This window comes from Arvicanthis niloticus, chromosome 4 (assembly GCF_011762505.2).
Source record: "Arvicanthis niloticus isolate mArvNil1 chromosome 4, mArvNil1.pat.X, whole genome shotgun sequence".
Taxonomy (NCBI): Eukaryota; Metazoa; Chordata; class Mammalia; order Rodentia; family Muridae; genus Arvicanthis; species Arvicanthis niloticus.
In genome coordinates, this window is record NC_047661.1 from 114,597,160 (window position 1) to 114,613,400 (window position 16,241).

Here is a 16,241-nt window from a genome sequence, read left to right on the forward strand (position 1 = left end):
CTGTCCTCAGTAAGAAAACTCAGCAATCCAAACGAAGTAGATTAAACCTAAAATTACGGGTTTATTTGAGGGCCGAAGGTGACATGATGAAAGTTACTCGAAACACTAAGAGCATTAAGTTCCTTGAAAATTGGAAGGAAACAGAATGTAGTGGGATTTCCAGAGAAAGGCCACAGGAATCTGGGGTGGAGACCTTCAATGAAACAGGGTAGCCTGTGGTTACTTAGAAAGCAAATCTCATATTCATTCTACCGGAAGGGTTGTAGCTCAGCTGTTGCTCACCTCTCTGAGGGGGGGCAAATCAAGGAGAGTGTGTTGGCAGGGCCTAAAGCAGCTGGGAGATGAAGCTAATGATGGAAAGATATCACAGAGAACTTGGAAAGAAGTCCCGCCCCTCTCCTCATACCTTCCCATGTCTCTAGTGTTGCTTACTGGTAGAGCTGTTAGGAATGGCAGATTTCGAGGGAGTTTGCCAAATTGATTCTGAAGATCTGTAGCCCCAGCAGCATGGAGCATACTCCAACAGGGACACTGTGGGAGATGACAAGGGTATGAGGCGCCTAGCATTTGTATTCCTTTGCTTTAAAAACTTCAACCTATGCTCATCCTTCCAAGGGCCACACAGGTCTCTCTAGGAGGCTAAATGCTTCTCCTGCCCTTCAATCCTGGCCCCCCTCCCCCATTTCTCCAACATCCACTCTCACTAGGTTTCCCTGATGTCTTCACTTTTGCACGTGGCCACAAATAGCCATGAAAAACTCAGCTTAGGCTAGCCTGTCTCCCATTTGCTCTCTGCTTCCTGCCCTTCATTCCCCAAGGTGGAATCCTGCCCCCCCCCCCCCACACACACACCCTTTCTCATCCTGTCTGGTCCCCAGAATGCCAAACAAAAGAATCAAAAGGTGTACTGACTGGTTTTGTGTGTCAAGTTGCCAAAATTTAGAGTCATCAGAGAGGACGGAGCCTCAGGTGAGAAAATGCCTCCATGATATCCAGCTGTAAGGCATTATTTTCTCAATTAGTGATCATTGGGTGGAGGCGGGGGACACAGCCCAAGGTAGGTGGTGCCATCCCTGGGCTTGTAGTCCTGGGTTTTATAAGGAACCAGGCTGAGCAAGCCATGGGGAACAGTCCATTAAGAAGCACCCTTCCATGGCCTGTACATCAGCTCCTGCCTCCAGGTTCCTGCTGTGTTTGAATTCCTGACTTCCTTCGGTGAGGAACTGTAATGTGGAAGTGTAAGCTGAATAAACCCTTTCCCTCTACAACTTGCCTTTCGATCCTGGTGTTTTGTAGCAGCAATAGAAACCCTGACTAAGACAAAGGATAATTTAAAAAGTAACCGATGACTTCAAGAATTCTACAAATAAACGGATGGATAGATGAAGGAAGACAATTCAGGACATGAGAGAAGTCAGTGAAGAGACAAAGATTCTGAAAGGAAGAACCACTTTAAAAACTTGTAAAGGAAAAGACCGATAAATCCAATTCTAAAAATTCAGTGAGACAGCTCGGCAGACACTCGCTTTGAAAGCCTACGAAGCTGTGCTCAGTAGCCAGCACCTATGGAAAAGCTGAAAGCAGGAACCAGTCCTCTGACCTCCACATGTGCACTGGAGCACTTACACCCCACCTCTATAATAAATCTTTTTTTTTTTTTTTTTTTTTTTAAAAACCTCAGCTGAGAGGCTCCCCAGAGCAAGCGGAAGGGAGGGTATCAGGGCTTGCAGACCAACTTTGAGAATCATCATGTTCAGGCAATAACAAAGAGGAAAAATAAGAAACCATAACCAGAACTTTCCATATTCAGGGACAAGTTAAAATAGCCTTGAGCAGTCGACAGACTCACTGCCAAGCCCATCAAGATTCTTCACATAACTAGAAACCAATTCTAAAAGTCACAGGCTAGCACAAAGACCTTGAATAACTAAAGGAAAGAACAGTGCTCCAGAGGCAACTGAGCTTGGTTTTAAGGTATACCGTACAGCTACAATAACAAGACAACTTGATAGCTCAAAACAGACACCTAAAGCTTGTAAATAAATCTAGACAGGTCATCCCCAAAGCCATGCCTACACTGCACAGCCTACAGAAGCTGGTTCTGTGGTTAGGATTTTAATGATTATGGGGAGAGGGAGGGTGGAATACTACAGGTCCAGAGCCAGTTTATCCAGTGCTATCTTAGTCCCGTAAGTGGTTGTTATTGCCCACATGTGTCTGTGACATCCTTGTGACTAGTAGTAAATACTTTTGGAATGTACAAACAGACCTATCCTCCACCAGCAGATCACATCTGAAGCCTAGAGACCCCCACCCCTAACCCCACCCCCACTTTAGCCCACCTGATGGACCTACGTGCATTGATGTATTTCAAAAGTGTTTTAATTTGCACTATCTTTGTTCTGTTTCCATGACAACTTCACAAAGCCGCTACTATGCTGGAACAAAGAATTCTGGGTAAGCTATCTCTATAGTCCCAGGCTATGCTAATACTAATACTTGGCTCCAGAATAAACTTCTCACTCTTCAGGTGAGATGTGTATTTTTTTTTTTTTTTTTACATTGACTCAGTTACAGTGAACTGAATTTTAACCAAAGTGCTGAAAACATTGACAAGAATATTCTTTGACAACCCTTGAGAAGTGTACATTGTATGCTATGTATATGCTTCGACCGCCTATGTTTGATAAGGAGTGGTACGTACTATGGCTCACTAGCATTGGCAGAAGACTTGATATTCAATAAAAGTCAAATTTGAGTTCTTGTTCTCAAGTTCATGACAGTAAACAAAGGACAATGGAGATGTCTTAAGTGACTTTTTGTCCCATTTGCCCAAACAGTCATTCATTAGACTAATTCAAATGTATGCTCTCCCCGTGCCTCCTCTGGGTCTTCAGTCATCCTTTTTCCCCTAGCACTTACTATATAGCCAACACGTATACCTGTGAGCCTTTCACCTCCCTGTGTGTTGTGAACTTATTTTCACACATGGTAGTCATAGCTATAATTCATTGAGCTGTTTCCCACCCATATGGCTCCATAATAAGCAGGCATGCTTATTGTTTTATTTGTTCACCACGATCTTTGAAATGACACTCTTATTCATCTCTGTCTTAAAGAGAAGGAAACTATGGCAAAGAGCAGTTAGAGATTCCCAAGTTCTCTCAGCACGAAGGAATAGGGCATGTTATAGTCACTATCTCTTGGTGGGAGTGGAGTCCTTCTCTTATTCATGACTGCCACCCACGGGCCAGCTCCTTCCCTCCCACAGGCTCAGTCAGTAGTTAATGTCAGCCTAGTGCTGCGTGTTGCAGAAACACCAGGGGCCTCGGCACCTTCCTATGACTGAAGGTGCATTTCTGCTTTGAAGAATGGAGGCCAACCTTCTTTCCCTGAGGCTCCGTCTATCCACTCCATCAGTCCTGCCTCCTCATCTCTCTCCTCTTTACTGTGCACCCTGTGGACTGTAAGTTGCAGGTTTGTTCTATAGGTAAAAGAAACCAGTGCTCTAACCTGACTGAGTGCAGCTGAGAAAAGGGAGGAGTGGATTGAGAGACAGGGACATAAATGAGAAAGGAAGCATTAAGAATAAAAAAAACAAAATGTGGCCAGCAACACATTCCCAGAGCAAGATTTCCTTGATAGGCCAGCGCCCTTTGTTTTAATTTAACTTCCAGAGAGAATAAACTGAAGGGTGTGTTGTAAAGGGCCATATCACGTGTGGGATCAGCTGACACGCCAGCAAACAAAATATGAGTGCAACTTTGGCCGAGTTCACTGGAGGAGGGAAGAAGTCTACAAGGACCCATCAGTTTCCTGCCTGCAGAGAGGACAGACAGCATGAGCACCGCGGGAAAAGTAAGAAAAAGATCTCACTGTTGGAAATATATTCTCACTGATATGTAAAGAGATGCAGAGTCCTGACTTAGAAACAGCAGGCCCTGATAAGCTGGAGTGCAGAAGGGACATTGTATCTTTAACAAGAGGGTATAGAATCTAGGTTTGTGAACCTCTTTGTTTCCTCACTAACTCTGCAGGACAGGGAACTTATTCCAAGTCAATGGTGACTGCTTTGCAAACAGAAAGTTTTTAAAAGGTCTTTTATCGAAAGTCTGTATTGATCTTAAGATGCCAAGGATGTGCTACTCTTTGTAATCATATTTTATTATGAACACAGAAGAGTTAAATCTGATGAGACTTTCATACAAGAAATTTGATTCTGAGAACTTAGTACTGTCCCCATAGCCTTTAGGTAAAATTTCTGACAAGAGATGGATTGATTTGAAAGCATTAGTCATTCACAGTAAGATTATGTTACCGTGCAAATTGTAATTTGAAGGGGTCCATTACTGCACAACTCACAGATTTCTACAGAAATTCTATAAACAGTCTCTTTCCTGTTTAAAAAAAATCAACCAGATTTTATGAAAAATTAATTCTAATAAAAACTGAATTGGTTGTTAATACTAAGAATACACACATATGGTACTGAGTTTTCTACAAAATCACACTTACTTGTTTAATCTGTTGATGGTACTGCAGTTATGGCAAGCAGTCATTCAGTATAACTAATTGGTTCATGCTATCTAATTGCTTAATTATATAAGCCTATGTTTCTGTTGGCACAGAGGCTATTTTAGGAGTGGGTCAAAAGTCCAACAGCTCACAGTGAGAACTGGGTATCCGGAATCACCAAGGTTTCTGCGTGTACTGTGTGACAAGATACTTTATTTTTATTCCAATTCACTTTACACTTGTTATGTTTAGTATGATATATTACATTTCAAAGAAAAGTAGTTAGGAAAAAAATTAAACCGAAATTTCTAGCTGAAAAAGTTTAAAAAAAAAAAAAAAACTAGTGAGTTTATACAGCAAAAGTGTAAACCAACCATATCAATCAAACAAGAACTGAGGGAACAGAGAAACCAGGGTCTTAGATCAATAACGGCACTATGATGATATCTAGTCTATGTTTATACCGCCTAGAACAGCAAAATGATAATGTAGCCAGGTACGGTAGAATATCCCTGAAATCTTGGGCCTAACAAGGCCAAAACAGAAAGGTCCGTAGCTTAAGGCCAGCCTGGGCTGCTTATTAGAATATTTACCTCAGAAATCCAAAGCCTGGGGGTTAAACTCTGATAGAGTACTTGCCTAGAATACACAAAGTTCTGGGTTCTGTCCTTGAAAAATGCTTGAAAAATGAATAATTATAATTTAGAATTAAATATATGCCCAACAATTGCACATAAACAACCTTTTTGGGAACAGTACAGGTGACATCAAGGAAAGAAAGAAACAAACAAGCAAGCAGTCAAAAACAGTGCATTGTAGTTTCACAGCACCCGGGGCGCTTCAACTCGGTGGGTTACAGTTACTTGCTTTTTCCTGACCTTGGGCTAAGGTGTCACCTATTTTTAAAGGTATTTTAACTTCTTTGTAAATCAGAAATGTCTGTTTCTCTGTAACACTTACTGGGTGACAGAGCTGGGGACAGATGCCATATATATAAAGTAGAAAGGACACAATTGATCTCGTTGGAGCTGAAGTAACCCTTCGCCTTCCAGGTAATCAAGTGCAAAGCTGCTGTGCTATGGGAGACTCACAAGCCCTTCACCATCGAGGACATTGAAGTTGCACCCCCCAAGGCCCATGAAGTTCGCATTAAGGTGACACCCCTTTTCAACTTCTATAAAGTTAGGTTGGAAAAACCCGGAAAATACTCCATAGCCGCATCCAGAAATCCGTTAATAGCCCCTTTCATGTGCTTAAATAATTTGCTGCTAAGGCAAGCTATCAATACCAAATGCCCAAAGTCTGAAGTGACTAAAAGTATGTTTAACATAATCCCAGAATTCTTTTCAGATGTTTATGTGCTTATGAAGCGTTAAAAATCTTGAGTTCAAAGCCAATTCATATTAGGTAATGTCTCGGTGTTAATGCCCTATTTCTATTTGCATAAAGCATCATGGATTTTTATATATTGCATAAAATACATTTTCAGGGCCACCTAATTCACAGGATTGATAATTGACTCTTAAGCCGTTTAATTGGGAAAAGGTAGACGAAAACAATGGAGAGTCTTGGACATAAATGAAATCTTTGGAATTTGGAAGCAATAGGGATTGTTAATAAGCTCGTCAGAAGCACAATTTCAGGCGAATTAGGGGTGTGAAACCTCCAGTCACAAACCTGGTTAACTGAACTTTATCTTTAATGCACAGATGGTGGCCACCGGAGTCTGCCGCTCAGATGATCACGTGGTTAGCGGATCCCTGGTCACACCTCTTCCTGCAGTTCTAGGCCACGAGGGAGCTGGCATCGTTGAGAGCATTGGAGAAGGGGTGACTTGTGTGAAACCAGGTACATAATTCACCCTCAGGGCTTTTGTTTCGGTTCCGATCTCAAGAGTATCCCTCCCAAGAGAGGAAGTCGAGGAAGTGGGAAACTTCTCATAAGGTCCCAATTGACCAGGCAATAGAAGGCTTCCTCCACCCCTTCCTCCCCGCGTGCTTCAGTCGTGTTTCGTCCAAGCATGTCTTTTCTCTTTCAACATCTGCTTATCTCCTAGATGTCAGGCATCAAGTCAGAGTCTCCTATATGAAGATCAGGAAGCATGGTGCCCATAGGGTGTGGAGTTTATAATCTTCTATCTTCAACTTTAGTGTCCCTGAGCACTGTGGACTTTCAAGACCCAGAGAAACCTACAAAAGTACCCGGGGCGAAAAAAAAAAAAAAAAAAAAAAAATGCAGGTCCAGGTTCTGAGTCTCTAGGTGCATGGAAGCTGTTCTATGCTGAGTTCAGAGAAGTGATGGCTTGCCTTACTTGCAGGACGCCCGCCATAGGCTTAACCACACACTGGGACAACATGATGGCTTTCTCTTCTCCTATATGCTCCTTCTTTATGGATATAGAGAAAATAAAATATAAGAGGAAACTTCAGAGGGAAAAGGGCTTCAAACCCCACAGACCTTCTTATCGTTAATTGTGGCTGTAGGTGGTAGGTTGCACAGTGCTTGTTCCTTCATGCATAGTTTTACTTTGCATGTATGTTTTCAGAGGTAAAACATGAACAAAAAATAAAATTTCTGTGAGGTCATCCCATGTTAATTTTATCTATGAACTATAATAACCAAACTTTTTTTTGGTCCAATAACATAAGTGGCATAGATGATTTAAAAACAAAATTTATGTTCATCTTCAAAAAGATGGCTTTAGCCAGTAGAGTCAGACTTCTCTTCTAAATGACTAAACTGTAAGCAAAAAATAGGAAAAGAACTAATCTGGTTTGAGTTAAGCATTTATTATTTCTTTTAGTTGGAAAAAAAACAAGTAGTAATATGACATCTTTATACTCCAGGTTGCTTTTTCTGTAGCAGAAAAGTCGATAATTCATAAATAATTATCAAAAAACCCTAAAGTCTCTTTTCATTTCCTAGAGAAAGCATCTAACTCATTGTTAAGAATTGAGATTTCCAAAGCATTTTGCAGCTTGTCACATTTTTATTACGCTTTCTCAGAAAATAACTAAGATTATTTTAAGCACTTATTTCATAATAGAAGAAGCACAATCACTTTGAAAAGTCAAAACTGGACCATGGAGAAGTGACTCAGTGGCTCAGGGCATGTCGTGCTCTTCTAAAGCACACAACTGGGTCATCCACAACCACTCATAACTCCAGCTCCAGGGGACCCAACGTGCTCTGCTGACTTCCAAGGGCGCAAATACAAATGGCATACACGCACAGATGTTGTCACATGCACATAAAAAAAAAAACTTAAACAAAAAAGGCAAAAGTTAATTATCAAAATTCTCACTTTAATTTGATCCTATGATCAAGTTTAATTTGTTTTATTTTTATTATAAAATATTGCCCATGTTGTGTTTTTTAATCTTAGTTATATTGTAACTATTATATCAGTTCGCTCTAAAATCTAAGAAGAAGCTAGCAACTCATTTGCAACAAAAGTATTAGCAGTGTGCATATCCAAGGTTTGGTTAGGATATGTACAAAACTCCCAAGAGAAACTGAGGCACACAACAAAGTTGACTTCTGATGGGCGGAAATGGCTGGTTTCACGTTCTCTTTTCTCTTCGGGAATCTTCAGGCACTTAAAATGTGAATGACTGACTAGGCTGGAAGGCGATGACCACTGACACAGGGTGGATGGGCCCTATCTCCAGGAGACTTTTCAAAGCCACATGTCCCTATAAGTGTAAGCTTCAAGTTGTTGCTTTGCTTTATTGATTTCTGGACAGACATTTAAGTCTTTTTGTTTTTTTTTTTTTTTCATCCAGGTGATAAAGTCATTCCACTCTTTTCTCCTCAATGTGGAACATGCAGGGTTTGCAAGCACCCAGAAAGCAACTTTTGTTCCCTCAACAAGTAGGTTTCTTATTGTCTTCTTGTACAATTGGGTGGGCACACTGGTTTTGATTCTGTCTCATGTCCTTTGTATGCCTGTGTTTCACCAACCAGTCTGACACAGCCTCAGGGGACTTTGCTGGATGGCACGACCAGGTTCTCCTGCAGGGGAAAGCCCATCCACAACTTCATCAGCACCAGCACCTTCTCCCAGTACACTGTGGTAAATGATATAGCCGTGGTCAAGATTGATGGGGCTTCACCCCTGGACAAAGTCTGCCTCATCGGCTGTGGGTTCTCGACTGGTTATGGCTCTGCCGTCAAAGTCGCCAAGGTAGGATGGACAGTGGCCTGTGGAACAAGCTAGGTACATAGTATTGCTACCTAAAGGGAAGACATTGCTCCTGGGCATCAGAGTATTTTTGTAGAAGAGAAATGAGTCTCTCCAGCCCCAGTGAGAAAATTCACCCCGCACACTCGAGAGAAGCAAGGAAGAGTTTTATACTAGTGAGCGTCTACTTCTAGCTCTTAACCCAAAGAGAAACTAGCCTCTAACAGAAATTATTTGAAGTTTATATAGATCTTGAGCTGTAACATTCTACATATGCTATTGTCTGCAAATCTCTGTTATGTCCTAGCCCCAAGACTCACTGAGCAATGAAATATGTTTTTAAGGAGATAGAACCTGGTAAGCTTGACTATTTTGGACAAATGGGAGATTTTATAAAATGGAGATGGCATCACTGTTGTTTCTAAAGCAAGCCATAGTGGAGATGTTTGTACTGCAGAGATAGTGTCACAAGTGTTAGTTAGTTTGTTTGTTTTTAAGTAGACCAGCATTGTTTTCTAGAGCCGTCCTGCCTGCCAGGTGGAATTTTCTAGATAAGCAAAGCAAGGCTTAATGATGGACCAGGATTTAATGGTACCATGACTCAGCGCAGCACTGTGAACTGCCTGACGGAAGAGCCTGTGGCCAGCTGTGGGCCGTGGTTGTCTCCTTTTGTTATGGGGATTGTGAACAAACCGTAACAGAAACACTTTCCCTGCAAACCTAACATTGATGATGTCAGAGGCATGCCTTTTCCTATAGTTTCTGACAAGTCTGCCTCGTGTGCTGCTCTTCCTTAACTCACGCTAGAGACAGCACTGGGTTAGCTAAGCTCTACTTTGTGTGATATCATATTTCCTAAGCAAGTTCGTTAGTAGATCCTTTAAAACATTAATTTATTATTCTAGATTTTTCCTATGTCATTTCATAGATTTATGGTGCTAAATTATTAATAGAAAAATAACCCCAGAAGGAATTGGAAATAAAATTCACCTTTTTGGTTTTTTAAAAACGAAAATGATGCTGATTCTGAATTAAGAAAAAGTAATATTTTATATATTATATATACATATAGAAGATATTATATTCTATATGACTACCAAATTTTAAAAGAGGGAACTTGTGTAGTCACTTATTCTACAGTCGAAAAGAAACTTCACTCATCAGTCATGATGGGCCCTGTTAGGTTCTGAAGTGGCCAAAGCAAATGGTTTGTCTCCTCCCAGCCTCACTTTATTCATCTGCAGCATGGGCGCCCACTGAGTGGATCCCAGAAGAAGAGAATTTATGCAAAGCATTGATTACATTTGAGACCTCTTAACTACATTGCAACCAAAAGCGTGTACACACACACACACACACACACACACACACACAAAGTGATATGTTTCAAGCAGTAATTTTAAAAATAATTTCCTTCCCAAATGTTTGAAACAAATCCAGTAGTTATCTTTCATTTTATGAAAACTAAGATCCAGAAAGATAAAACTATTCATCTAAATTTTTACTGCTAGCTACTAGGGAAAGAAAAACTAGAACTTCTCTCAAATTATCTGCTGTTTCTGAAACTAGAGCACATACTGACTATCACTTCAATCACAATAACAGGCCTTGCATTTTTCTGGGCCGGTTGGAGAGTGGCGAAGTGTCCCAGAGCACCGCCAGGGGGAAGTGACAGTCGTGGTATGGGGTACAGATGGTTGCGTTTATTAAATAGACCTAAGTCAATCACAGTAATGAGGAGCCTGCCTTTTCCAATTCTTGTGGCTTTAGACCTAAATGCAGTTAGTGCTTTTGCTGTTAACTGTCTCAGCTGGAGGACCAAGTGTGCCTATTTGCAAGCCAAGGGCATTTGTAATCATGGATTTTAATTAATCATGATTAAAATACAGACCAGCTTTTGTTGAAGTATTTTTCATTTGTTTCTTTAAAAATTCAGGCATGAAGTCCCACAGAGATTACACTGGTCTCATGTTATATTGTCTTAAAGTTTTGTGTCCCTTTTCCTGTTGCATTAAACCAGGCATGACTTCTGGATGCTTCTCAGCCGACTTCTGCTCCCAGTACCCTGGTTGTGACTACGGAAAGTTAGTGAACCACGAAAGGCGTTCATGATCAAAGGGCAGCTGGGTTACTTTTTAGTCTCCTGGAGTAACCTTGACCACTTGTTTCATTTATTCAAATTGTTTATGTGCACGTGTAAGATGTTACTGTAAAGCTCTCAAAGATGAGAGTCATTTCTATTTAGAACTCAAAGATCATCTGGTACAGCTGGTCTCAACTTGGGTTTTCCCCCATTGAAATAGAAATGAGGTTCCATTTGCAGTGATTCCAATTTAATTGGTAGTAGCTGCTACCAGACCTTGAGATTAAAGAAAGAAATCTCCAGATATGTCTAATGTATAGCAAATTTTGAGAATTGATGATATATGCTTTGGGCAACCATAACCAGAAGTGGGTTTGGCAACAGAGGGACTGAGGTAGCCATGATAAAGGACAAAACAAGGCAATATATGCAGTGTGGAGCACTTCCTAACAGTGACCATTCAACCCACTTTTGCATTTTCTGAGAATACAGGTGACTCCAGGCTCTACCTGCGCTGTGTTTGGCCTCGGAGGTGTCGGTCTGTCTGTTGTCATTGGCTGTAAAGCAGCAGGAGCAGCCAGGATCATTGCTGTGGACATCAACAAAGACAAGTTTGCCAAAGCCAAAGAGCTGGGTGCAACTGAGTGCATCAACCCTCAAGACTACAGCAAACCCATCCACGAAGTTCTCCAGGAGATGACTGATGGAGGGGTCGACTTTTCATTTGAAGTCATCGGCCGTCTTGACACCATTGTATGTACTTTGGCATGCCTTGAGATTTGTCCTGCCATCTAGAATGCTCTAAGTAGCCAATAGGAATCTCATGCAGAAAGCTATTTTTAGAGTAGTGATTTTCCATCTCCCGTTTCCTGCTCAGATTGCTTGATTCACTGTTATGATAAACCTTTCATTTTGTCAGCTCTACAAACTTATCTCAAATAGCAATTTAATGCAGGGAAGCTTTTAACTGGGACACTGTAAGTTAACTGATTTTCTGTAAAAATCAGTTCATCAAGCAGGTTTAAACACAAATTCTGGTCTTAAGAGAACAAATATGATTTTCTTCCTGATTCTTTATACTACTTAATATTTAGAATTAAATATTCTGAAAAAGCATTTTTAAGTATCAACATATGGCCAAAAGGAATAATGAACAATTTGGGGCCAAGGATTATTTTATTAACATGCAGCCTGTAGAGGGAAGTGACTGATTTCAACATCACCATTTTGTTCTTCTCGCAGAGACAGCACAGTGCTGGGCCTTGCAAGCACCCAGACCTACGTGTTGTAAGAAACACCTTTTAAAAAAGAATTAACAGATTCTGGCACACCCCTAAATTGAAGAGGTCCATTTTATAGGATTGCTTATGATCTACACAAGACAGTGCATATAAAATACTCACCCACCACGTGGGAAGGGCTCAGTGATGGTCGGCTGAGCATAATGATGAGAAATACTATGGTCAAGCTTAGAGCGCTTGTGTTTTTGGAATACAAATGACATTACATTCAAGTAGTTGCAAATGTCATTCTTTGCTAAAGAAAAGTTCTCCAGTTACATCTCACCTAACCTCCAGAACTCTACTGGGAAATATCCTCAGGGACCTAAGATGTCACCATTATCAAGGTTCTCCACAAAGTCTTGGCAAAGCTGGTGACAGAGAATGGGTGTGATACACTGTTTTTTGTGGCAGGTTTTTTTGTGTGATGTTTTTTTTTTTCCATCCTTAAACTGTGACAAGATGCCATAGACAGTAGAAGATCCAAGAGAATAGTCCCTCCTCTCTGCATACAGAGTCCTTCTAAACTCAGGCTTCCAGCTCTTCTCAGGGCCACAGCTCTTCTGTGGCTCAGTGGCAGTTCCCCCCCCGACACCCCCCCCATTTATTTCTCTTAAACAGGGTTGTCAATTGACTTGAAGATCTGAAAGTCTGATAACCACCTGTTCTGAGGACGTCTAGTTTCTAAATGTCATATTTCGAAATCAAAAGGCCAGTCATGTATCTTCAAGGATTCCAAATGATTTTTACTATAAAGTGTGTTTTAAACAAACAGACAAACAAAAAAAAAAAACTAAAGAAAACGACCTATTGGAAGGCAAAAACTTCCTGGATGTCTACATCTATAGAATAATGTAAAACTATTGCATTACCACTTAAAATGCCCATTCTTGATGTAAGAGGAGGGACTCATTAAAAGAGAATTCAACAGATGGTCAAGAGAGACAACTTTTGATGATGTCATCATCATATCTTTTTCATCATTTAAATTTCTGGCTCAGAGTACTGGTTTAAAAACTGTCCTTACTGGACAAATGAAAAGTGAATTAACCAGTCATAGAGAGTTATGCGACAGGGAACCAATATTCTCCTTTGAGAAGCAGACTTTACATGTTCATGATGATACTTGCTCCTTTAAGGGAGAATTAAACATAGATGAACTAATTCATTCACTCTTTCATTTAAAAAAAAAAAATCTTCAGTATATTTCCTTGTATTACCTGAAACTGCATAGTGAGGAGAGACCACAAAAGAATCTACTTTAACTATGAATTTCCATTCCAGACTTCTGCCCTGTTAAGCTGCCATGCATCATGTGGTGTAAGTGTCATTGTAGGGGTGCCTCCTAATGCCCAAAACCTCTCGATAAACCCCATGCTGCTGTTGCTGGGACGCACCTGGAAAGGAGCAATATTTGGCGGTATGTATTTATAGCTAAAGATGAAATCCTGCATCTGTTCACATACGTCAAGGTAGACGTGTGTACATGAGTGTGGAGACCAGAGAACATCCCATGTCATCACATGGGAGCCATCTGCTGTGTTCTTTGAGACAGGGTCTCACAGTGGCCTGCAGCTCACTCCTCAGGCTAGCCTTGCCGGCTGGAATCCACTGGTTTCTTTTCTCCAGAGCTGGAATTACCAGCACTCCCACAACCAAATTAGCTGTTTGATTGGTTGGTTGTTGTTGTTTTTTGTTTTGTTATTCTGAAGATCAAACTCAGGTGGAAGAACTTTATTGACTGAGCCAACTCCTCAGCTTTGAGGATCAAGTTCTTAACTTATTTCAGAATTTCTTCCCTGTTGTAACACAAAAGGTCAGATCTTAGAAGGCAAAACAATTTAAAAACCATGAAAATTACTGTTCTCTCTAAGCACGAACCAATGCAGGAAATCCTAAGACAAGCTTCTCTGTGTCCCCATAAACTAGCCAGGACTTTCTCTGGCTCCCTCTACTTGTGTCATTGTGAGACATCCAAAATACTTATAGGACACAGGAAATCCAAGGCAGTGGTACTTCATACCTATGCTCATTACCTAAGTTTGAACGGCTCCCTTATTTTGAGTATAAACATCTGCAATATAATTTTTCTAGGAAAGAACTAATAAGCCACCTTCATTAGCCAGAGACCATGGTTTATCAGGGTGGCATACTATGAAATGCAGAATGTTTTTGAGCCTCTGTGTCTGTGGCTGAGATGGCAGCCTGTAGAACAATGTACTTTCGTGACCTTTAGTTTCCCTGGAAAGTCCCCTGTCTGATTCTCTTGCTTGCCCCCAACCCCCCACCCCCCAGGCTGGGTCTCATGGAGATGATGCTTTTCCTTTCAGGGTTTAAGAGTAAAGATTCTGTCCCCAAGCTTGTGGCTGATTTCATGGCTAAGAAGTTTCCATTGGACCCGTTGATTACCCATGTTTTACCTTTCGAAAAAATAAATGAAGCATTTGACATGCTTCGTACTGGGAAGAGGTAAGCTTTGAGATTATTTTTATGGCAGAGGAGTTGGCTGACAGAAAATGGGGAGAAATGGGATAAGGCCATAATTAATTATTATTAAGGGGTGCCTGGCTTCTATCACCAGTGTGGCTCTGCACACAGTTATATGACCTAAGGCAATTTGAAAATCTAAGCCTTAGTTTTTACAGGTCCCTAAACCTGACAAAATGTGATAATCCACCTTGCAGCATTGCTGTTTAGGATGAAGTTTAAATGAGATAATACTGCCTGAGAAGCTTCTATAAAGTACATGCCAAGTAGCAAGAAGGAAATGCCCATTGTTGCCCATTGTTAACACTTCTTACAGAAGGGATCCAGGCTTTCAATGTTATTTAAGAATGCTAAACTAGAACCAGCATCTAAAGGGCAGTCACATTAGGAGGTTATGTGTGAGTTTAGAACTAGAGAGAATGCAAGAGAAATCAGAAAGGTGGATTGCTCATTTACTGACTTGACCTTGGACATGGAATGGTTGGGAACACAGATTTTCTCAGAGACTCCTAACACATGCTTTACTCAGTCATATGGGGAGAGTAGCTGTAGAATGTGAAAACAGTGTCCTCTATTTTGTCTTTCAGTATCCGTACCGTCCTGACGTTCTGAGATCATATGGATGCCTTCCCATGCACCAGTTTCTGACCCCTCCACCTGACCAAATCAAGCACCAGCCACATCACAGCCTTAATCTTGTTCTTTAGAGACACAGTTAATAATGTACTTGTGTAAGCTTGCCACAAGAAACTGAGTTTTCTATGAAATCTGTTTCATCCACATGTTTAAAATCCTACCGAGAGTTATCACACCTCAGCTGGAGAACTGTAGGGTACCAAACCATCCTTCTTATCTGATTGGACTTAGATCATCTCTCCTACTGGGGACACTGTATCTTGTTGACATCTTGAATTCTTTTCTCTTTGGAATCTTAGTCACTGATACTCAATGGAGAAGACAGATCTTTCTACCCCAATACACACAGAATGTCCTATGTGCTCAGTCCTCCCCAATGCACACAGAATGCCTTATGTGCCCAGTCTTCCAGCTACAGCCTTTCCACTGTCTGAACTTCCTTCTTTATGAAATGCATGAGTGTGTAGTAAGAACCACAGCACACCAATGGACAGAGCTGGGCTGGAAGCTGGAGAATCTCTGTCTTAGCAACTAGAAGGGAACATCCCACAGGGCCACTCTGTTCTTATGCTCTTTTGTAGACAATGAATATAGAATCGGTCCCTTCAATAAAAGTCAGTCTGTCAACACCTCCAGAAATAGCACAGTGGGAGGGAGTGGGGAGAAGAGCAGTGGGCTAGCAGCTGTGCTCCCGGTGTTGAGCAGTGGCTGTAGGACTAGAGAGCCAGGCCACAGTTGTGGGGACATTACTCCAGAGTTGAAGAAAAGAAACATTGACATTTGGTAATTTCTTACTTCCACTAAACAGGCATTGTTACTCCCGTGCTGTTATAACCATTACTGAGAATTCCCTTTAAATGTTAAAGTAGCAACGTTATCCAGATACATTAAACACTGTCTGCCAAATATCTAACAATATTCAAGACATGTATCATTGCATTAAAAAGGAGAGAAAATGGTGAGATAAGTATAGTAGTAAAAATGGGGGAGGTTGAGCTAGGGTTAAATACCCTTCTGAGAAGATATATGCACTTGTATGAACAAGTATGTGGACTTT

The 16,241-nt window shown here is 41.0% G+C and overlaps 1 protein-coding gene across 1 annotated transcript; it reads left to right on the plus strand.

Moving 5' to 3' along the window:
- The first annotated feature begins 3,704 nt into the window (after positions 1 to 3,704).
- Positions 3,705 to 16,102, plus strand: LOC117707710 (alcohol dehydrogenase 1). The gene is made up of 9 exons (XM_034501209.2): positions 3,705 to 3,858; positions 5,568 to 5,669; positions 6,225 to 6,363; positions 8,301 to 8,388; positions 8,482 to 8,701; positions 11,274 to 11,534; positions 13,346 to 13,481; positions 14,392 to 14,530; positions 15,136 to 16,102. Exons 1-9 carry the CDS (start codon positions 3,841 to 3,843, stop codon positions 15,158 to 15,160), a joined length of 1,128 nt encoding a protein of 375 aa, XP_034357100.1. The 5' UTR covers positions 3,705 to 3,840; the 3' UTR covers positions 15,161 to 16,102.
- Positions 16,103 to 16,241: the final 139 nt, after the last annotated feature.